Source organism: Misgurnus anguillicaudatus, chromosome 11 (assembly GCF_027580225.2).
Source record: "Misgurnus anguillicaudatus chromosome 11, ASM2758022v2, whole genome shotgun sequence".
NCBI classification, from domain to species: Eukaryota; Metazoa; Chordata; class Actinopteri; order Cypriniformes; family Cobitidae; genus Misgurnus; species Misgurnus anguillicaudatus.
The window spans coordinates 10,237,834-10,253,576 of record NC_073347.2 but is presented as its reverse complement, the minus strand read 5'-3'; the positions used below and the strand labels follow the sequence as shown (position 1 = coordinate 10,253,576).

The 15,743-nt window shown below is 40.3% G+C and overlaps 2 protein-coding genes across 3 annotated transcripts in view; both read left to right on the top strand.

Moving 5' to 3' along the window:
• thada (THADA armadillo repeat containing) overlaps positions 1 to 5,971 on the top strand; it is a 125,333-nt gene extending 119,362 nt beyond the window's left edge. For both annotated transcript variants that reach the window (XM_055170930.2, XM_055170929.2), the window contains exons 37-38: positions 4,495 to 4,664; positions 5,542 to 5,971. In XM_055170930.2, coding sequence (XP_055026905.2) covers positions 4,495 to 4,664; positions 5,542 to 5,856 — 485 coding nt within the window. In that variant the 3' untranslated portion in view covers positions 5,857 to 5,971. The remainder of the gene's footprint in view (positions 1 to 4,494; positions 4,665 to 5,541) is intronic.
• Positions 5,972 to 7,673: 1,702 nt separating this feature from the next.
• On the top strand, positions 7,674 to 11,119 carry LOC129416598 (mRNA decay activator protein ZFP36L2). Its single transcript, XM_055170934.2, has 2 exons — positions 7,674 to 8,016; positions 8,278 to 11,119. The coding sequence occupies exons 1-2, from the start codon at positions 7,930 to 7,932 to the stop codon at positions 9,469 to 9,471; spliced, it is 1,281 nt and encodes a 426-aa protein (XP_055026909.2). The 5' UTR covers positions 7,674 to 7,929; the 3' UTR covers positions 9,472 to 11,119.
• The last annotated feature ends 4,624 nt before the right edge of the window (positions 11,120 to 15,743 follow it).

The window sequence follows — 15,743 nt, the reverse complement described above, 5'->3', positions numbered from 1 at the left end:
AGTCAAGTTTTAGTCGATGAAAACGCAACAAGGTTTTAGTCAAGTTTAAGTCAATGTTAGTAAAAAAGTAGTCTTTAACAAATTAATTTAGGTAAAAAAAGTATTGGAAATGGGCTTAGGTTTGACAAGTAGATGTAAAACCTTAAGCTTACCATGAAATGTGTCACAAGCCGATTGTCGAGTAAAATTGAATGTAATATGATATGTTAATAGCGTGACTTGTTAGTTACCTTTAAAAAAATATTAGCGTGATGAGCCTTCAGGTGCCGCTTGAGGTTGGTGGTATTCTTCCCACCTAGTTTGTGACCACATTTACCGTCGTTTTCCAATATGCATTCCGTTTTTCTGTCTGATTGATTATACTGAAAGTATGTCCATAAATCATCTCGTCGTTTCCGTTTATTGGCGTCACCGCACGGTCCTTCGAACTCGCCGCAGGTGTGTTGTTGATGTGTGAAATCTGGTGCGCGTGCGCAGCATGGCGGCAGCTGGGTGGTGGGCGTAACCAAAACAGGGATAGGAAGCGGCAGCATAACTGATACTTTTTAGCTAAAAACAGACATTTTTCACGCAAAATAGGCAGAAATGGCATGCATTGTGAACGTCAGACTAATAATCATTTTCGTCTCGTCTCGTCAATGAAAACTCAAAAGCATATCGTCATGTTTTCGTCACCTTAGAGACATTTTTTAGCTAGTCGTGTTATTGTCATAAAAAAGGTGCGTCAACGAAATCATTTTGTTATCGGCATCGTTGACGAAAACAACACTGAACCATACGCACATTGACGCACATGCACCTACAGGAGAATGTGGTACCGTATTTTCCGGACTATAGACGTTTTCAGCAGTAACAACATAAACAAGCGGCTTTCGTGGTCAACGCGCAAGTTCCGGTATAAATAAATAACAACTAAGTCCTTTTAAAGTAGTTAATTTATATAAACAACACGTAATCTACCTAGGAAACCAAAACATTTGTTATTTTCGACAAGGTATTTGTTCAAAAGTTCAGTTTAGCAACTAGTCAGACCATTAAAAAAACTGAAACCGGATGTAAAGACCAGACGTATATTGCGTCACCGCACGTGCGTCCGATGAAACCTTCTATAAGTCACACTTTTTTTCATAGTTTGGCTGGTCCTGGTCCTTATAGTCAGGTGCGACTTGTCAGTCAGTATGAATACATTTTAACATATATTACCGTCTACAGCCGCGAGAGTCCGCTATATGCTTCTCCTGTATTTATGTAATTCAATGGATTAAGTGATGTGGACTAATGAGCCTGTGAACTTGATGCTAGTTGGCTTGTTTGGTTTATTTAGCCTATTCAGCCATAAAGGTATGTTCTGTATACTATTGTGTATCGTATAAAAAACTGTTTGTATTACGTTAACGTACGGACATCTATTCAGTCTGCTGTTCTGTGTGCTATTGTTTAGTTAAATAACTTACCTTTCCAGAATAAATGTCTGTTCTTCAGCTTGGATTTTGTGAAATCATTTTCTAAATAAATGCGACGTATAGTCCACTGCGACTTTTATATATGTGTTTTCGTCTTCATGACGCATTTTAATTGATTTGCACTACTCCGGAGTGACTTATAGTCTGGAAAATATGGTATGTAGCCCAGGAGATGCATTGCATTTTTTCGCAATGCGCATGCGTCGAATGTTTGTGTACACGTACAAGTCAAATACGACAAATCTTCTCGGCTACATCCTACAACGTACGCAGGATTTAAAAAATCTGACGGTGTGCGCACAGATGATGAAAATTGCAGTGCACTGTACGCAGACCCTTGCGTACGCATAAAAATGGACCATACTTCGGCCTTTTCATCAGTTCTCACATCACGTTGATTCCAGAAAATTCCCATAAAATTGCCTGTGTGCCTACAGTGTGAACGCAAAAATCATAGTCAGCTAATGTCTAACTTTTTGTGTAATGTCTTTAGCAGTAGTCATGCCCTATAGTCATTTATGTAATGGATTACAAGAAGGATCATCCATCCATTAAACTCGCGGTGTGCAAATTTACCACAGAGGTGCTCAATCATTAATGTGGTCTGCTGCCGTACACGCAAAAATAACTTGTGGATATTTCAATTTTGCTATTAAGATACCCCGTCCTGTATTTTTCTGGACGTTTTGGCTTCGAATCTGAGTTTGTGATTCATTAAACCTGTTGCTTCTTGAGAAAATAAGATACTTTCAGATTCAACATCGCCGAAAATGTGGGCGGTCATGGCTCAACTGACACTGAAAGGAGACACGCATACATTATAGTGTCTTTCCCATCAGTCTTGAGGTCACGGGACTCTGTGCCGGGCCTTTTAACCAGCAGACACCTGGGTGATACTGTAACACTACTGTTAGACAGGTTAGTCTGATCTTAACAACAGTAAAGACATCTAGCACACATCTTAGTTTTGGCATTTACGTGCCAGATGATATCCGTCTCACTGCGTCACCTGATATCAATGACCTATTATACATCCGGGCGTACAATCGTGACGGTAAATTGTACAATTTAGGTTAAAGATATCGAATCAAAGATGCGTGAAACTTGCACGTGTACATGTGTTTGTGTTTGGGCATGAGTCTTCTCTAGTTCCTCTGTTCTCATAGCTCTAAAGGAAGTCAGAGCTGTAAAATGTACGCGTGTGTGTTTTCGCACCTTGACACCACTCTTGCCCACACCATCACTTCCTGCCGCAGACTTCTTGCACCTTGTGTTTGGGTGTGTGTCCAAGTGTGCACGTATGTGTCTCAGAGTGTGTGCACGGATGCACGTGTGGTCATTCCCGCATTTACGTAAAAAAATCTCAAACCACACTCGAAGTGATATAACCCACTTGCTTTGTCTGTTTTCAGTCGATTAAAAGCATTTTTAAAGACATTATGGCAAGCATCCATGCATAGAATGAACTAGAAAAGTAGTTTGATATGTCATACTTGTACATCTTCTCTAATCCCAGCCCATCTTCCCGCTCGCCCACCCTTCCTCCCTCACAGCGACACCCGACACTGGCCCAGCTGCGCTCGCTCACATCCCAGATTTGCCACACACTAAAGCTCCTCTCGCTCTCCTTATTCAGAAAGTTTTTTTAATTAGTTCCAGTCCTGCGACTCCCACAGATCGATTACGGGAATGAAACTGCCCTCTTCTTTCCTCTGGAATCCCAGCACAACTGCGTAAGGAGACGACAATCTCTCCCGGGCAAAACACCTCGCAAAGATTTCAAGAGCCAAGATCTGGAAGCCTCCCTGCTTATGCAGCCTTAAGATGTTGGTGAAACCCAATCTGCATGATTACGAACACATTTTCTGCTTTTGGATTTTCAAAAACCGCAGCCTTTACGTATTTACCGATACTGTGCGGTAAAGCATCGACCTCTTTCTCACAGATGAAAGCAACATCCTGTTGAGTAAGCGCAAAAGAGATTGGGGAGAAACCGCAGAAAAGGGACAAAATGGAAAGGAGCTTGAGTTTCCTATTATGACTTAATGTATGGGTGCAGATTATTTGTTGGATCCTGGATGGTATCCATCACAAAGCCCGATGCCTTTCACCCCATGGCGCTGAATACTGTAGTTTCACTGACATCACAAAGGGTGTCCCACCACATCACCTAGAGAAAGGCCTGTGTCACCCTTTGAATCCACACAATCGACAGCTTTCACGTAACGTCGGCATCGTGGCCCATCATGAAAGCCGATCCGTTTGTCCTCATACGTCAGTGTTTTTAGGGGGAGGGTGGCATTTAAGGTGTCGCTTTGCTCTCTTTCTGAGCTTGGTTTTGACTAGCAGGTCCTGGTGACTTTTAAAGCCACCGTAGCAATTTGCATGTCAACTTTAGGTTGGGGGGGTGATAAAGGGAAACTAGAGTTCAAAACAAACTGCATCAGTTCTCACACTAACCGCTTTGATGCACGAACAACTGGTGTCATTAAAGCCAAAGGGAGTTTGACGGCTGTCTGAGATGAGCGTTAGTGTTGTTGTTATCTTTTCTCACTTCTCTTATCACGAGTCTTGTCTCTATTCTTAGATTTAACTTCCTCGATCATTGCTTTAAAAAAAGGCCTATGTGGCCTACCTCTAGGCTGAGACTGAATGCCTGGGTGCATGCGTACGTCGCATTGTGGTTTCGTATGTGCGCATTATGTGCATGAGTTATAGTTTTGTTTCTCTCAAATGGTTCAGTGCCACGCGAAGATGGAAACGCACAAAAAAAAAAAGAGAGCGAGGCATCAATCTCACTGTTGCTTTACGTCCAGTCTCAGATTGAGAGCAGATTGCATTGTGGGAATGCACGAGATCACCTTGGAGATGAAAGAAACCAGACTCGGATTGATATTGATATATTTAATTTTTCCATGATATGTCTTCCAAGTTCAGAATACTGTAGGCTACATCAGACATTATTTATAAAAATCAAAGTCTGGAGTTCTGCATACCAAATGTACTTTTCGATGATGTGCTACATTCCTAGGTGTTGCCATGGGTGCCGTCTCTCCTCCTGTTGCCCTGGAGATGGGGGTGGGTCTCTTGTGCCAGCTCTTCCAGATGTGGGGTCAGGTGGCTGCTGGAATTGTAAACTTGACAGAATGGCTACTGGGAGATGAACAACTGGATGCACGTTGTGATGAGTCGTCGGACTTTGTAAGGAATTTTTTGTTTTGCTTGCAAGCATCACTATTACTAAGTAAAATACATTTTTACATACTGTGCAAAAGTCTTAGGATGCCATGCCACCGTTAGATTATTGACAGTATATAACTATTTCTCAGTCTCTTTATTAAAATACAAGCAGAAATAAAACAAGAAATATATGTATGCGGTGTTAAATAAAATGATAAAATGCCAAAGTGTGAACCATTTAGTGTGAGCTCCACTTACACCTAAGCAATAACAGGAACATGCATGCTCTCTTACATCTAAATAAAATAAAATCCTAATTTCTAATTGTACTCTAATCATCAAAGAGTTTAAGATGTGTTTAGTGCCAACAGAGGTCACCACTAAATAGTGTTTTTTTTACATGTTGTGTACATATTTCCTGCATTTTCTGTTCGTATGTTAATAATGAGAGGGGTTGGTGTGGTTTAAGACTTGTGCACAATGCTGTATATTGCGGTGAGATACTTTTTGAAGCACTTGCAAAGCACACTTTCTGCCTAGTAGACAATAAAGCGTGAACAATCTTGCATCGATGAAATTGACCTGAATATCTTTAGAGACTAGTGGTGGGCTTTTTTCACTTCGCCAGTAAACATTTACTACGACAGGGGTGTCAAACTTCACTGCTGGAGGGCAGTTCCGATCCTTCTCCGAAACACCTGCCTGTAATTTTTTTTAAGTGTTCCTAAATGTCTTGATTTAGATGCTTCAGGTGCATTTAATTAAACTCTGCAGGACCATTGCCCTCCGGAAGCTGAACTTGACAACTTTGCACTAACTGATGCCCTGAAAAACCACCACAACACTGCTTCACACAGAAAAGCACTAAAGTCTGTTTACTGTTTACTTCTTTTTTTAGGATGAAGAGTTTCTCTTTGAAAAGGGAGATTTTAACCTATGGGCAGAACCTATGTTATGGGCACGGATGTTGCACGGACACCTTTCCACCCTTTCAGGTGTGCCACACTCACCTGGCGTAAGCCCTGCAGACCTGGACCGATTATCAGCCATTGCAAAGAGCAACGCTGAGACTGCCGAGCAGGCAATGAAAACACTCCCTGCGATGCCTCAGTTTTCGGCCACCATCGAGTATGGCAAAATAATATTGCTGAAAGAGAGAAGCTCACTCGCTCAAAGTGTCCTTCATACTTTGAGACAAGTAGGCACGGCTTAGATCCTCTGTAAAATTTGGGAATTTAAAGGAATAGTTTCCTGTTTGTGTCCGTGACTTGACCACACCTTTTTTAAATTTAAAATAAAAAGTGTTTTTAATACATTCATTACACTGAGATTACTTGTGTCCAATGTTGTGACTCTTTATTTTGGTGTTTTGACTGTCTTATATGTCACATATTCACATATTGTGTACTTGCGATATTGTTTAAGCTGTAGTATTTTTTATGCACAAATGCGGTAGTTCTAGGAAACTGGGAAAATTCTGTCATCATTTTCTCACAGTAATGTTGTTCTGGACCTGTATGAGTTTCTTGTTTCTGATGAACACAAAAGAAGATATTTTGATAAATGATAATAAGCACACAGCTGATAGGAAAACTATTATGTGATAAATGATGATGAAGATATTTTGAAAGTAAGCACACAGTTGACTGTACCCATTGAATTCCATCAAATTTGTTTTTCCTACTATGGAAGTCAATGGTTACAATCAGCTGTGTGCTTACCATCATTAATCACAATATTTACTTTTGTGTTAATCAGAAAAAAAAAATTCATACTAGTTTAGAACAACATGAGGATGAGAAAATCAAGATTTTTGGGTAAACTATCCCATTAACTCTGCTTTCTTAGAAAGAAAATGTTTGGTATGGCCCTCCCGTGTGCATTACACAATCAAAACAACACAAGAGTCTGGTGTCCCTTCAGTAAGTACACAGCTGGGCTGCCTTCAGGGCCTGTAGTAGCAATGTTCCCCTCTTACTGTGGTTAAGTGACGTAATGTTTTGGAATGCAAGCAAGCCCATTCCTCCAATACACAAATAGGGTGGATGAGGTCACATACAGTCCCCATCACCAGGATTCGTTTTGCTTTAGTATAGAAATGTACTTTGCTGAAACCTTGAACAGTGATTTGTACAAAAATAAAGTTTATATATATATACATCCAACATAACTAGAGAAGAACAAACATCATGGACTATAGAAGTGAGTGTATGAATCTCGCCTGTAGGTGGCGCCCGATCCTTTCTTTTCAACAATAAGTACTAAAACCGATAGGGGGCAGTGTTGTATCGCTTTTATCACACTTGAACAAGTTTGCAGAAAGATTTTCACTTCACAGACCAACTTCCCTAAACGTTTTGGTTCAGAAGTTTAATGCAAAATATTATATATATATAATTATATGTATAAAAATACGTATAAATTAATATGCATCTTAACAAAAACATATGTTTTTAAAGATAAAAGTTATAAACAGTGGAAAGCCTTGTCACGTGCAAAAAGCAAGCAGTTTTCTATGGCTTTCATTGCATACATTAGATCTGGCGCAATGTTAAAAGTTTGACCTCTTGGCCTAGATTAGGCAATCGCAAAAACATTTCCTTCTATCAGAGTCTCGCGCACCGCGCCCTAAATCTCGTGCACGGCCAATGTAAACAAGATTGATAAGCTATTATAAAAAAAAATTTTGTATTTCTCTAAGACGATACACATTACTGTTTGAAATGGTTTTATAGTGAATTTCTTGAACGTCTTGTGTTTGCAAAACTATGCATAACGTTGTATTTTCAATGCTTACGTCACATGCCAACTTTATTTACATAACAACTGTAAAGAAATGACTCATCGTACTTGAACACATCTTAAGGCACTAAACACTAAAATTAAGTTGAAAAATATATTCATGCCAAATCATGTGCTGTGAGAGTGTACAGGAGGGGTGTGAGGAGCGACCAATCAGGAGCAGCAGTCCCGAGATACTTAAAAGAAGGGCGTAACTTTTAAGCAACTTTGTGCAGTAAGTTTTGAGCTCCTCCTCTATACTCCGTGTCTGTGTGCTCACGCTTATATCTGCGGGGAAAGCAAAGCGGACTCTTTACTGTTCTGGCTCAGCACTGCACGGTGGGAGAAGACCGACAACAAAAACATAACACGGGGAACTCAGCCTAACTTCTCCGAGTTTCAGAGCACATCTGAGACTTGCATTTGTTTTCCGTATCTCTTGCACAATCCTAGTCGTGGCAATCTAAAAACCCGTCGGGTCTAAGGGATCCAGCTCGGTCCACAAATGAGAGATCATCTGCGACTGTCTCCTGAAACAGAAATGTCTGCAACCATACTTTCCGCTTTCTACGACATCGACATGCTGTACAAGGTAATTATTAAATAGTTTTTAATCGACGTAAACTTTGCTTTGATGTTGCACATGCATATCTTATCTTTGGTGGGGTTTTGCAAAGACATTTCGAGAAACAGAGACTGGCGCGCGCTTCAAAACTTTTTAAACTTTGTCTCGAAACTTGTAACTTTTGTATTTTTATGCAAAACATAGTCGTGCACGTGTGAAATAAGTATACGTGTTGTTTTTGGTACGTTGCATTCTTTTTAACGTTTGCTTTTGCTTCTTTCGCAACAGGAGAAGAGCCTCAACATGAACGCGCTTCACATTAACAGTATGCTGGATAAGAAAGCAGTCGGGGCCCCCGTAACAACATCCAGCAGCAACAACTGCAACTACGCGCCGGGATTTTTTCGTCGAAACTCCACCAGCAACATGGAGTCCATGACGAACGGCAACAAGTACCCCTCCTATAACAACATGAAGGAGACCGCCAGCACCGCCATCATGAACAAGGAGAACAAGTTTCGTGACCGCGCCTACAGCGAGAGTGGGGAGCGCGGCCAGCAGCAGCAGCTGCAAATGCTACAGCAGAAGCCGGGCTCACAGATCAACTCCACTCGCTATAAAACCGAGCTCTGCAGGCCCTTTGAGGAAAACGGGGCGTGCAAATACGGCGAGAAGTGCCAGTTCGCTCACGGCTACCACGAGTTGAGAAGTTTATCCCGCCACCCGAAGTACAAAACTGAGCCCTGTCGCACTTTTCACACCATCGGTTTCTGTCCGTACGGTCCGCGCTGCCATTTCATTCACAACGCCGATGAAAGAAGACCAGCGCCAGCTAACGCCAACAGCGTGCAGGGCGAGTCCACTAAAGCCGCCCGGGGGGAGTCAGTGTGCGGCTACGGTCAGCAGCAACAACAACAGGCGGCGGGAGCGTTCAGGGACAGACCCAAACTCCACCACAGCCTGAGTTTCTCGGGTTTCTCCAGCCAACACCACGGACTCGACTCGCCCCTTCTCGACAGCCCCACATCCCGCACTCCTCCACCCCCCTCGTCCAACAACTGCACCGCTAACTTCTACGAAGACGTTCTATCGCCCAGCTCCGTGACTCGTTGCCTTAGCAACAGTGCCTTCTCTTTTCCCGGGCAAGATCTTAAAGCCCTGCTCGCTCCGCTGGCCGTGCACACGCACAACGGTTACGCCGGCCAGTCCAACGGTGCTTACTACGGAAACCTTCAGGTCAACTTAGGCGGCGGGCCCCCTTCTCCCCCATACGGTCTCAGCCACCTGCAGTCCCTCCACCGCCTGTCAGAGTCGCCGGTGTTCGACTCGCCCCCCAGCCCGCCAGAGAGCATCTCAGACCGGGAGAGCTACGCCAGCGGCTCGCAGAGCTCTTCCGGTAGTCTCAGCGGATCCGAGTCTCCCAGTCTGGACGGCGGGAGACGTTTGCCAATCTTCAGCAGGCTGTCGATTTCTGACGATTAAGCAGCGTTTTGTTGTTGTTGTTTCGTTTTTTTAGTGAACTTTGGAGGAATTTCCCTTTAGATATGTAGTTGAATAATAAACTTTTAATATCGAGGGAGATGGATTTGTCGACACGGCATTAGTTGATGCATTCCACCGGTGACATGTATGCTGCAGTTTGTCGCATCTATTCGGTCGTTTTCTGACCAATCACTTTCCAGATTTGTACAAAGGACTTGTTTTGAACGTGAAAGACAGAGCGGTTTCAGATTTTCCTCCATCCTTGCCAAGAATATGCCTTGAGAAAAAGTTAAGCAGTATCTGTACGCGCTTCACATAAACTTCCATTCCAAAAGTGTTTTGAGTTTCACAGCGCCACCCAGTGGCGTGGTCGCTCTGTGCAGTTCGAAGCTCTCATGTTTGGCTTGTTGGGAAATCACTGCTGATGGTTGAATATCTTCTTTTTTTTAGCTGATTTGAGTGATCACATGGCAGTGCATAACTGGCTATGAACTATTTAACTTATTTATTTTATCTTGTGAAACGTATAGGCTACATTGTTAATTGTGTCCATACTGTATTTATCAAGTATGATGAAGCAATAGATCTATATTCTTTTATTATGTTTAAATTATGATCGCCATTATTAATCTACATAAAGTGGAGTGTATGTTCTTTTCACAGTAATATATATTTTTTTGTTTGGTCTCTTTTGTAACTTCACTTTATTTTATTGTAAATGAGTAAAAAATCTTAATTTAAGAGATTGTATGTGATATTTATTTCATTAATTTTGTTTCCTTGTTTACGTTCATTAAAAAACGACATTTGTGTGATTTTGCTGTTGGGATGTTACTTTTTGGAAGGGTTTGTTTTGTTTTTTGGAAAATCCTTAGACGTGTCCTGTTAGATATGTCTGTAGAATGTATAAACTGTGGTTGGCAGAGGACCGTCCAAACGTGTACTAGCCTTAAACTTTCATAGAAATCAGATTTCAAAGATCCCAAGTAAATCAATTAACCAAAAAGTATTTTATTTTCCTTTTTTTTGTTATATATATAATGCACACGAGTCAGGCTGTGAATCCAGCCACGTGCATAAGAGAATGTAGCAGTCCGATGCCCCAGTATTATTGCCTAGTGCCTGTGGGGGATTCACCATCTTACATTGCCTTATGATTAACCAAATAAAGTATTTTCGTACATGTTATTGTTTTACAACAAGAGGAAATGAATGTAGTTTGTAATTTAAACTTCTTGGAAGGTTGTTACCACTTATCAAAGGAGAGATATAGAGACTTAGAGCAACGATCTAAGGTTTATTTTTTCTATTGCTCCCTCTTCCTTGCGTTTTTTTTTTTACTCTTTTCTCTTGTTTTCCTACGATATGGTCTGAATCTTCCAAACTTGCTGGACGGGGAAGAGTTTAAACACGTTTAGTTTGTACATAGCAGGTACAGGGGATTGGCACTATGTACCTTTTCTTGACTACTTTATCAGAAGTAAAGCTTTTTGAATGTAATTTAAAAGAAAAAAAACGACAAAAAGAACAGGATTTGTAATATACTTGTTTTTGGGGAGTCAGTTCACTACAAATTGCGTGTGAGACTGTTAACTTTGTACTGTACATTTTTGTAGTTCTCCCAATAAAATAATTTTGGAAAAAATAACCTGGTGGCACATGTGGTTTCATTGAAAAGCTTATGCATAGGCCTTAAAAAGTTGCACCTACACACATGAAACAACTTTTATATCTCTCCCTACTTTCATGAACCCTGACAGAGTCTTCAGGCTGAGGATAAGTTTAACCGCAGTGTTCTGCATGTAAAGAAAGTAGCTATGGGGGTTGCCCCCAACTTTAGCTCCATCTTTTTACTGAATGACTGAGATGGCAGTAATGGTGTCAAAACTGCTAAACTTGTAACAATACATGATTCATCAAATGAAAGTTTTCTTGCTTTGCTTATACTTGCATAACAATGCATCGTCTAAAACAAACAGAATTAAATGGGTTTTCCCCCAAGACAGGATCAAATATTTGGCATTGTGCCTTTTACAGTGGCAATGCCAGCATTAAAATCTGCATGCACTCCATCTTTTGTCTCTTTAATCACCCCCTTATTTCTTAAATAACTTATTGCTTTTATATACCAACACTTAACAGATAGATAGTTTAATATATTGTTTCATTGATATTTCTTTAAAATCACAGTGAAAATGGACCAGTTCATTCATTAATAATCTTATGAAACTCGTATAAGTCTTGGATATGCCTCAGATTTGTGTCTAATCATTCATTGTAATGAATAACAAATAATGCAGGTCACATATGCAACCCAGACTGGGTTTAATCATTCAAAGCTATTTGTTTTTGCCAGGATTTTAAGACACTGCTATAACTTTATTGGAGTGTTTGATAAAAGCTATCACCGCCAGTAAAGTCATTTAGAAAATAAAGGCCCAGCATTGAGAGCACCGCGAGATAAGAAAGAGAGATAACAGTGGGCAAATATTTATCAAGTTCCACTCCTTTTTTATGTAGAAATGTTTAGTAAGACCAGCAGTGTGTAGATCAATGCCAAATGTGCATATGTCTGTTTTGTGTGCCACCTTGAGACATTTCTAGTTGTGTTTTCATTTGCAACCCGTGTCATTAAACCGCTAAGCCTACTAAATGTGAATGCAGTGCTTATGTTTGTGAAAACAAATGCCTGTGTGTTCGTGTTTGTGTGTCAGCGTGTGGTAAATGGCCCTGGAGCTCCTACAATGACAGGAACTCCTCAGACGTCTGATTATAACAGGAAAGACCCCAGTTCCTCACCACCTCCCATTTCCAGGCTCCCTCCTGCTGCTTTTCTCATCTTTATTAGTATTGTCAGTTGGGCTTTTCAGCTTCTGAAAGTTTCTATTTGTGCCACAGCGTGTTTAACAGAAATAGTTGGGAAGCAGGTGAAACACTGTTCATCATTTCCAGACAATAAAAGGCCAGTTTCCAAGTATGTACTGTTGGGAACTCTTTGCAGTGTTGTACATTCCACTTTTTTGAAAAAATGCTCATTTTCCAGCTCCTCTATAGTGAAACGTTTGATTTTTACCGTTTTGGAATCCATTCAGCTGATCTCCGGGTCTGGCGCTACCACTTTTAGCATAGCTTAGCATAATCCATTAAATCTGATTAGACCATTAGCATAGCGCCAAAAAAAGTGTTTAGCGCGAAAGAGTTTGGATATTTTTCCTATTTAAAACTTGACTCTTCTGTAGTTACATCGTGTACTAAGACCGACAGAAAATTAAAAGCTGCGATTTTCTATGTAGATATGGCTAGGAACTATACTCTCATTCTGGCGTAATAATCAAGGACTTTGCTGATGCAACATGGGTGCAGCAGGCGTAGTGATATTACGCACTGCCCAAAAATAGTCCCCTTGGTTACTTTCAATAGCAGGGGACTATTATAATATCATTACGCCTGCTACAGCCATGTTACATCAGCAAAGTCATTGATTATAACGCCAGTTTAAGAGTATAGTTCCTATTCATATCTGAATCACAACTTTTAATTTTTTGTCGGTGTTAGTACACGATGTAACTACAGAATTGTCAAGTTTTAAATAGGAAAAATATCGAAACTCTTTGCCCATTTTTTTGCGCGATGCTAATGGTCTAATCAGATTCAATGGATTGTGCTAAGCTATGCTAAAAGTGGTACAGCCAGACCCGGAGACCAGCTGAATGGACTCCAAAACGGTAAAAATCAAAGGTCAATCTTTTACCATTTTTTTTCTGACAGTATAGTCTTAAAACCCAGAAGAGAAAGTATTTTGAGCTTTTGGTTATGACTTGCTATAACAAGAGTTTGTGTAAAGACTAAAACTACCATAAGAATGCCAATGTGCATGCATAACAACCCAAATGACCATTAGTCCTAATGCAACCACTTGTTGGGAATGTACATTTTTAAAGTAAACATTTTAAAAGTCTCTTTAAGGCTCATTAACCGCAGACCTTATTTTACTGAACAATTAAAATTTTCCATATAGGCAACCCTTTTAGGCTAGCTTGGAAATACACAGCTTACTGGACATTGCACACTCCTTTTCTATAGCAGGTTTGGGTGGAGGCTTTATACACTGTCAGAAAAAAAGTATGTACCACAGCTGCCACAGGGGGCGGTACCCTTTCAAAAAGTACACCTTTGCACCTAAAGAGTGCAAATTAGTACCTCAAAGATACATATTATTAGTATCTCAAAGGTACATATTGGTAACAAGTGTTTCAACATATCTGTAACGAATGTTGTACTGCCCCAGTGATACATATTTTCACCTTATGTTTTTTAACAGTGTAGTTTTATTCAGACTATAGTTGGTGGAGGAGTGTAAAACAAGAATCAAGTAAAAGCAAAAGTAGGCTAAATCCTGCTGGATTTGCGTGTTCGATAAGAGGTGCAGTTTGTCCCTGACCCTCTGCTGTTTCCCAAAATGACAAATATTTACACGTCATGTGTACGTGGTTACTGTTTACCAGCAGACCAACACTAGACCAAGCGAAGACAACATCTATACAGGCTAGAATAAATCCAGTAGATTGTTTTGCCTATATGGACGTGAGTTAAACATGGTTTCTGCATCACCTCAGAGAGAGAGAGAGATGAGGGTTGCATCACCCTTATTATCTTACAGTATGATAATAACTGATGCATTGCTTTGTATTACACACCCACATTTACAGTTATTTATCTAGTAGATGTTTTTATCAAAAGCAACTTACAAACGAAAGAGCATTAACATTTGTCTAAGTAGTTAACAATGGCCTTAGTGTTTCTGTAGCTGAATTGGTAGAGTAAAAAGGTGTTGGGTTCGATCCCCATATAACACACATACCGATACAATATACACTGTAAAATTTGTTGTTTCAACTAAAAAAGTTTTCTGTGGTGCATAAAAATTGAAAATATTAGTTAACTCAACATTTTGAATTAATTCAACTTAAAAATAAGTGTTTGTGCTGCCTTTAAAAAAATTTGTACAAATGTTGAGTTAACCAATATTTTTAAGTTGAAACAACAAATATTTTTTACAGTGTACATTGTAATGCCCTGTATTCTATAAAAGCATCTGGAAATGCACAAATATCAGTGTAAATGGTCTATTTACAAATGAAATACATGTAAATGCACTGTAAAAAAATGCAGCATGAAGTTAAAACAACTTGGTTTTGCAAGTCAGATCAACCTACTATTTTAAGTTTTGGCTTGTGATAAGCTGATAGAAGAGCAACTTTGACTAAAATAACCACTCGTTAAAACCGAGGTATGCAGCAAAGCATTTGTGAAGCCACAACACGCACAACCTTGAGTCGGATGGGCTGCAACAGCAGAAGACCCCACCGGGTACCACTCATCTCCACTACAAATAGGAAAAAGAGGCTACAATTTGCACGAGCTCGCCAAAATTGGACAGTTGAAGACTGGAAAAATGTTGCCTGGTCTGATGAGTCTTGATTTCTGTTGAGACATCCAAATGGTAGAGTCAGAATTTGGCGTAAACAAAAATGAGAACATGGATCCATCATGCCTTGTTACCACTGTGTAGGCTGGTGTTGTTGGTGTAATGGTGTGGGGGATGTTTTCTTCGCACACTTTAAGCCCCTTAGTGCCAATTGGGCATTGTTTAAATGCCACGGCCTACCTGAGCATTGTTTCGGACCATGTCCATTCCTTTATGACCACCATGTACTCATCCTCTGATGGCTACTTCCAGCAGGATAATGCACCATGTCACAAAGCTCAAATCTCATTTCAAATTGCTTTCTTGAACATGACAATGAGTTCACTGTACAAAAATCGCCCCCACAGTCACCAGATCTCAACCCAATAGAGCATCTTTGGGATGTGGTGGAACGTGAGCTTCGTGCCCTTGATGTGCATCCCACAAATCTCCATCAACTGCAAGATGCTATCCTATCAATATGGGCCAACATTTCTAAAGAATGTTTTAAGCACCTTGTTGAATCAATGCCATGCACAATTAAGGCAGTTCTAAAAACGAAAGGGGGTCAAACATAGTATTAGTATGGTGTTCCTAATAATCCTTTAGGTGAGTGTATACAGACCTTTAGAATACTTTATTAAAAATAAACACTATGGGCATGTATGATGTGACAGATCAAGATTCGAGTATTCCAAATAGCCACCTCTTAATAATACTATATAATTAATATAAATATAATCTGAAAAGCACAGGTTGTTCCCGGACATTATGTTTTACGCGTGTTGCCAATAATATGTGGTTA

Coding starts and splice junctions, on each gene's coding strand:
- LOC129416598 (XM_055170934.2), top strand. CDS start 7,930: ATGAGAGATCATCTGCGACTGTCTCCTGAAACAGAAATGTCTGCAACC. Junction 8,017..8,277: donor ACATCGACATGCTGTACAAG/GTAATTATTAAA, acceptor CTTTCGCAACAG/GAGAAGAGCCTCAACATGAA.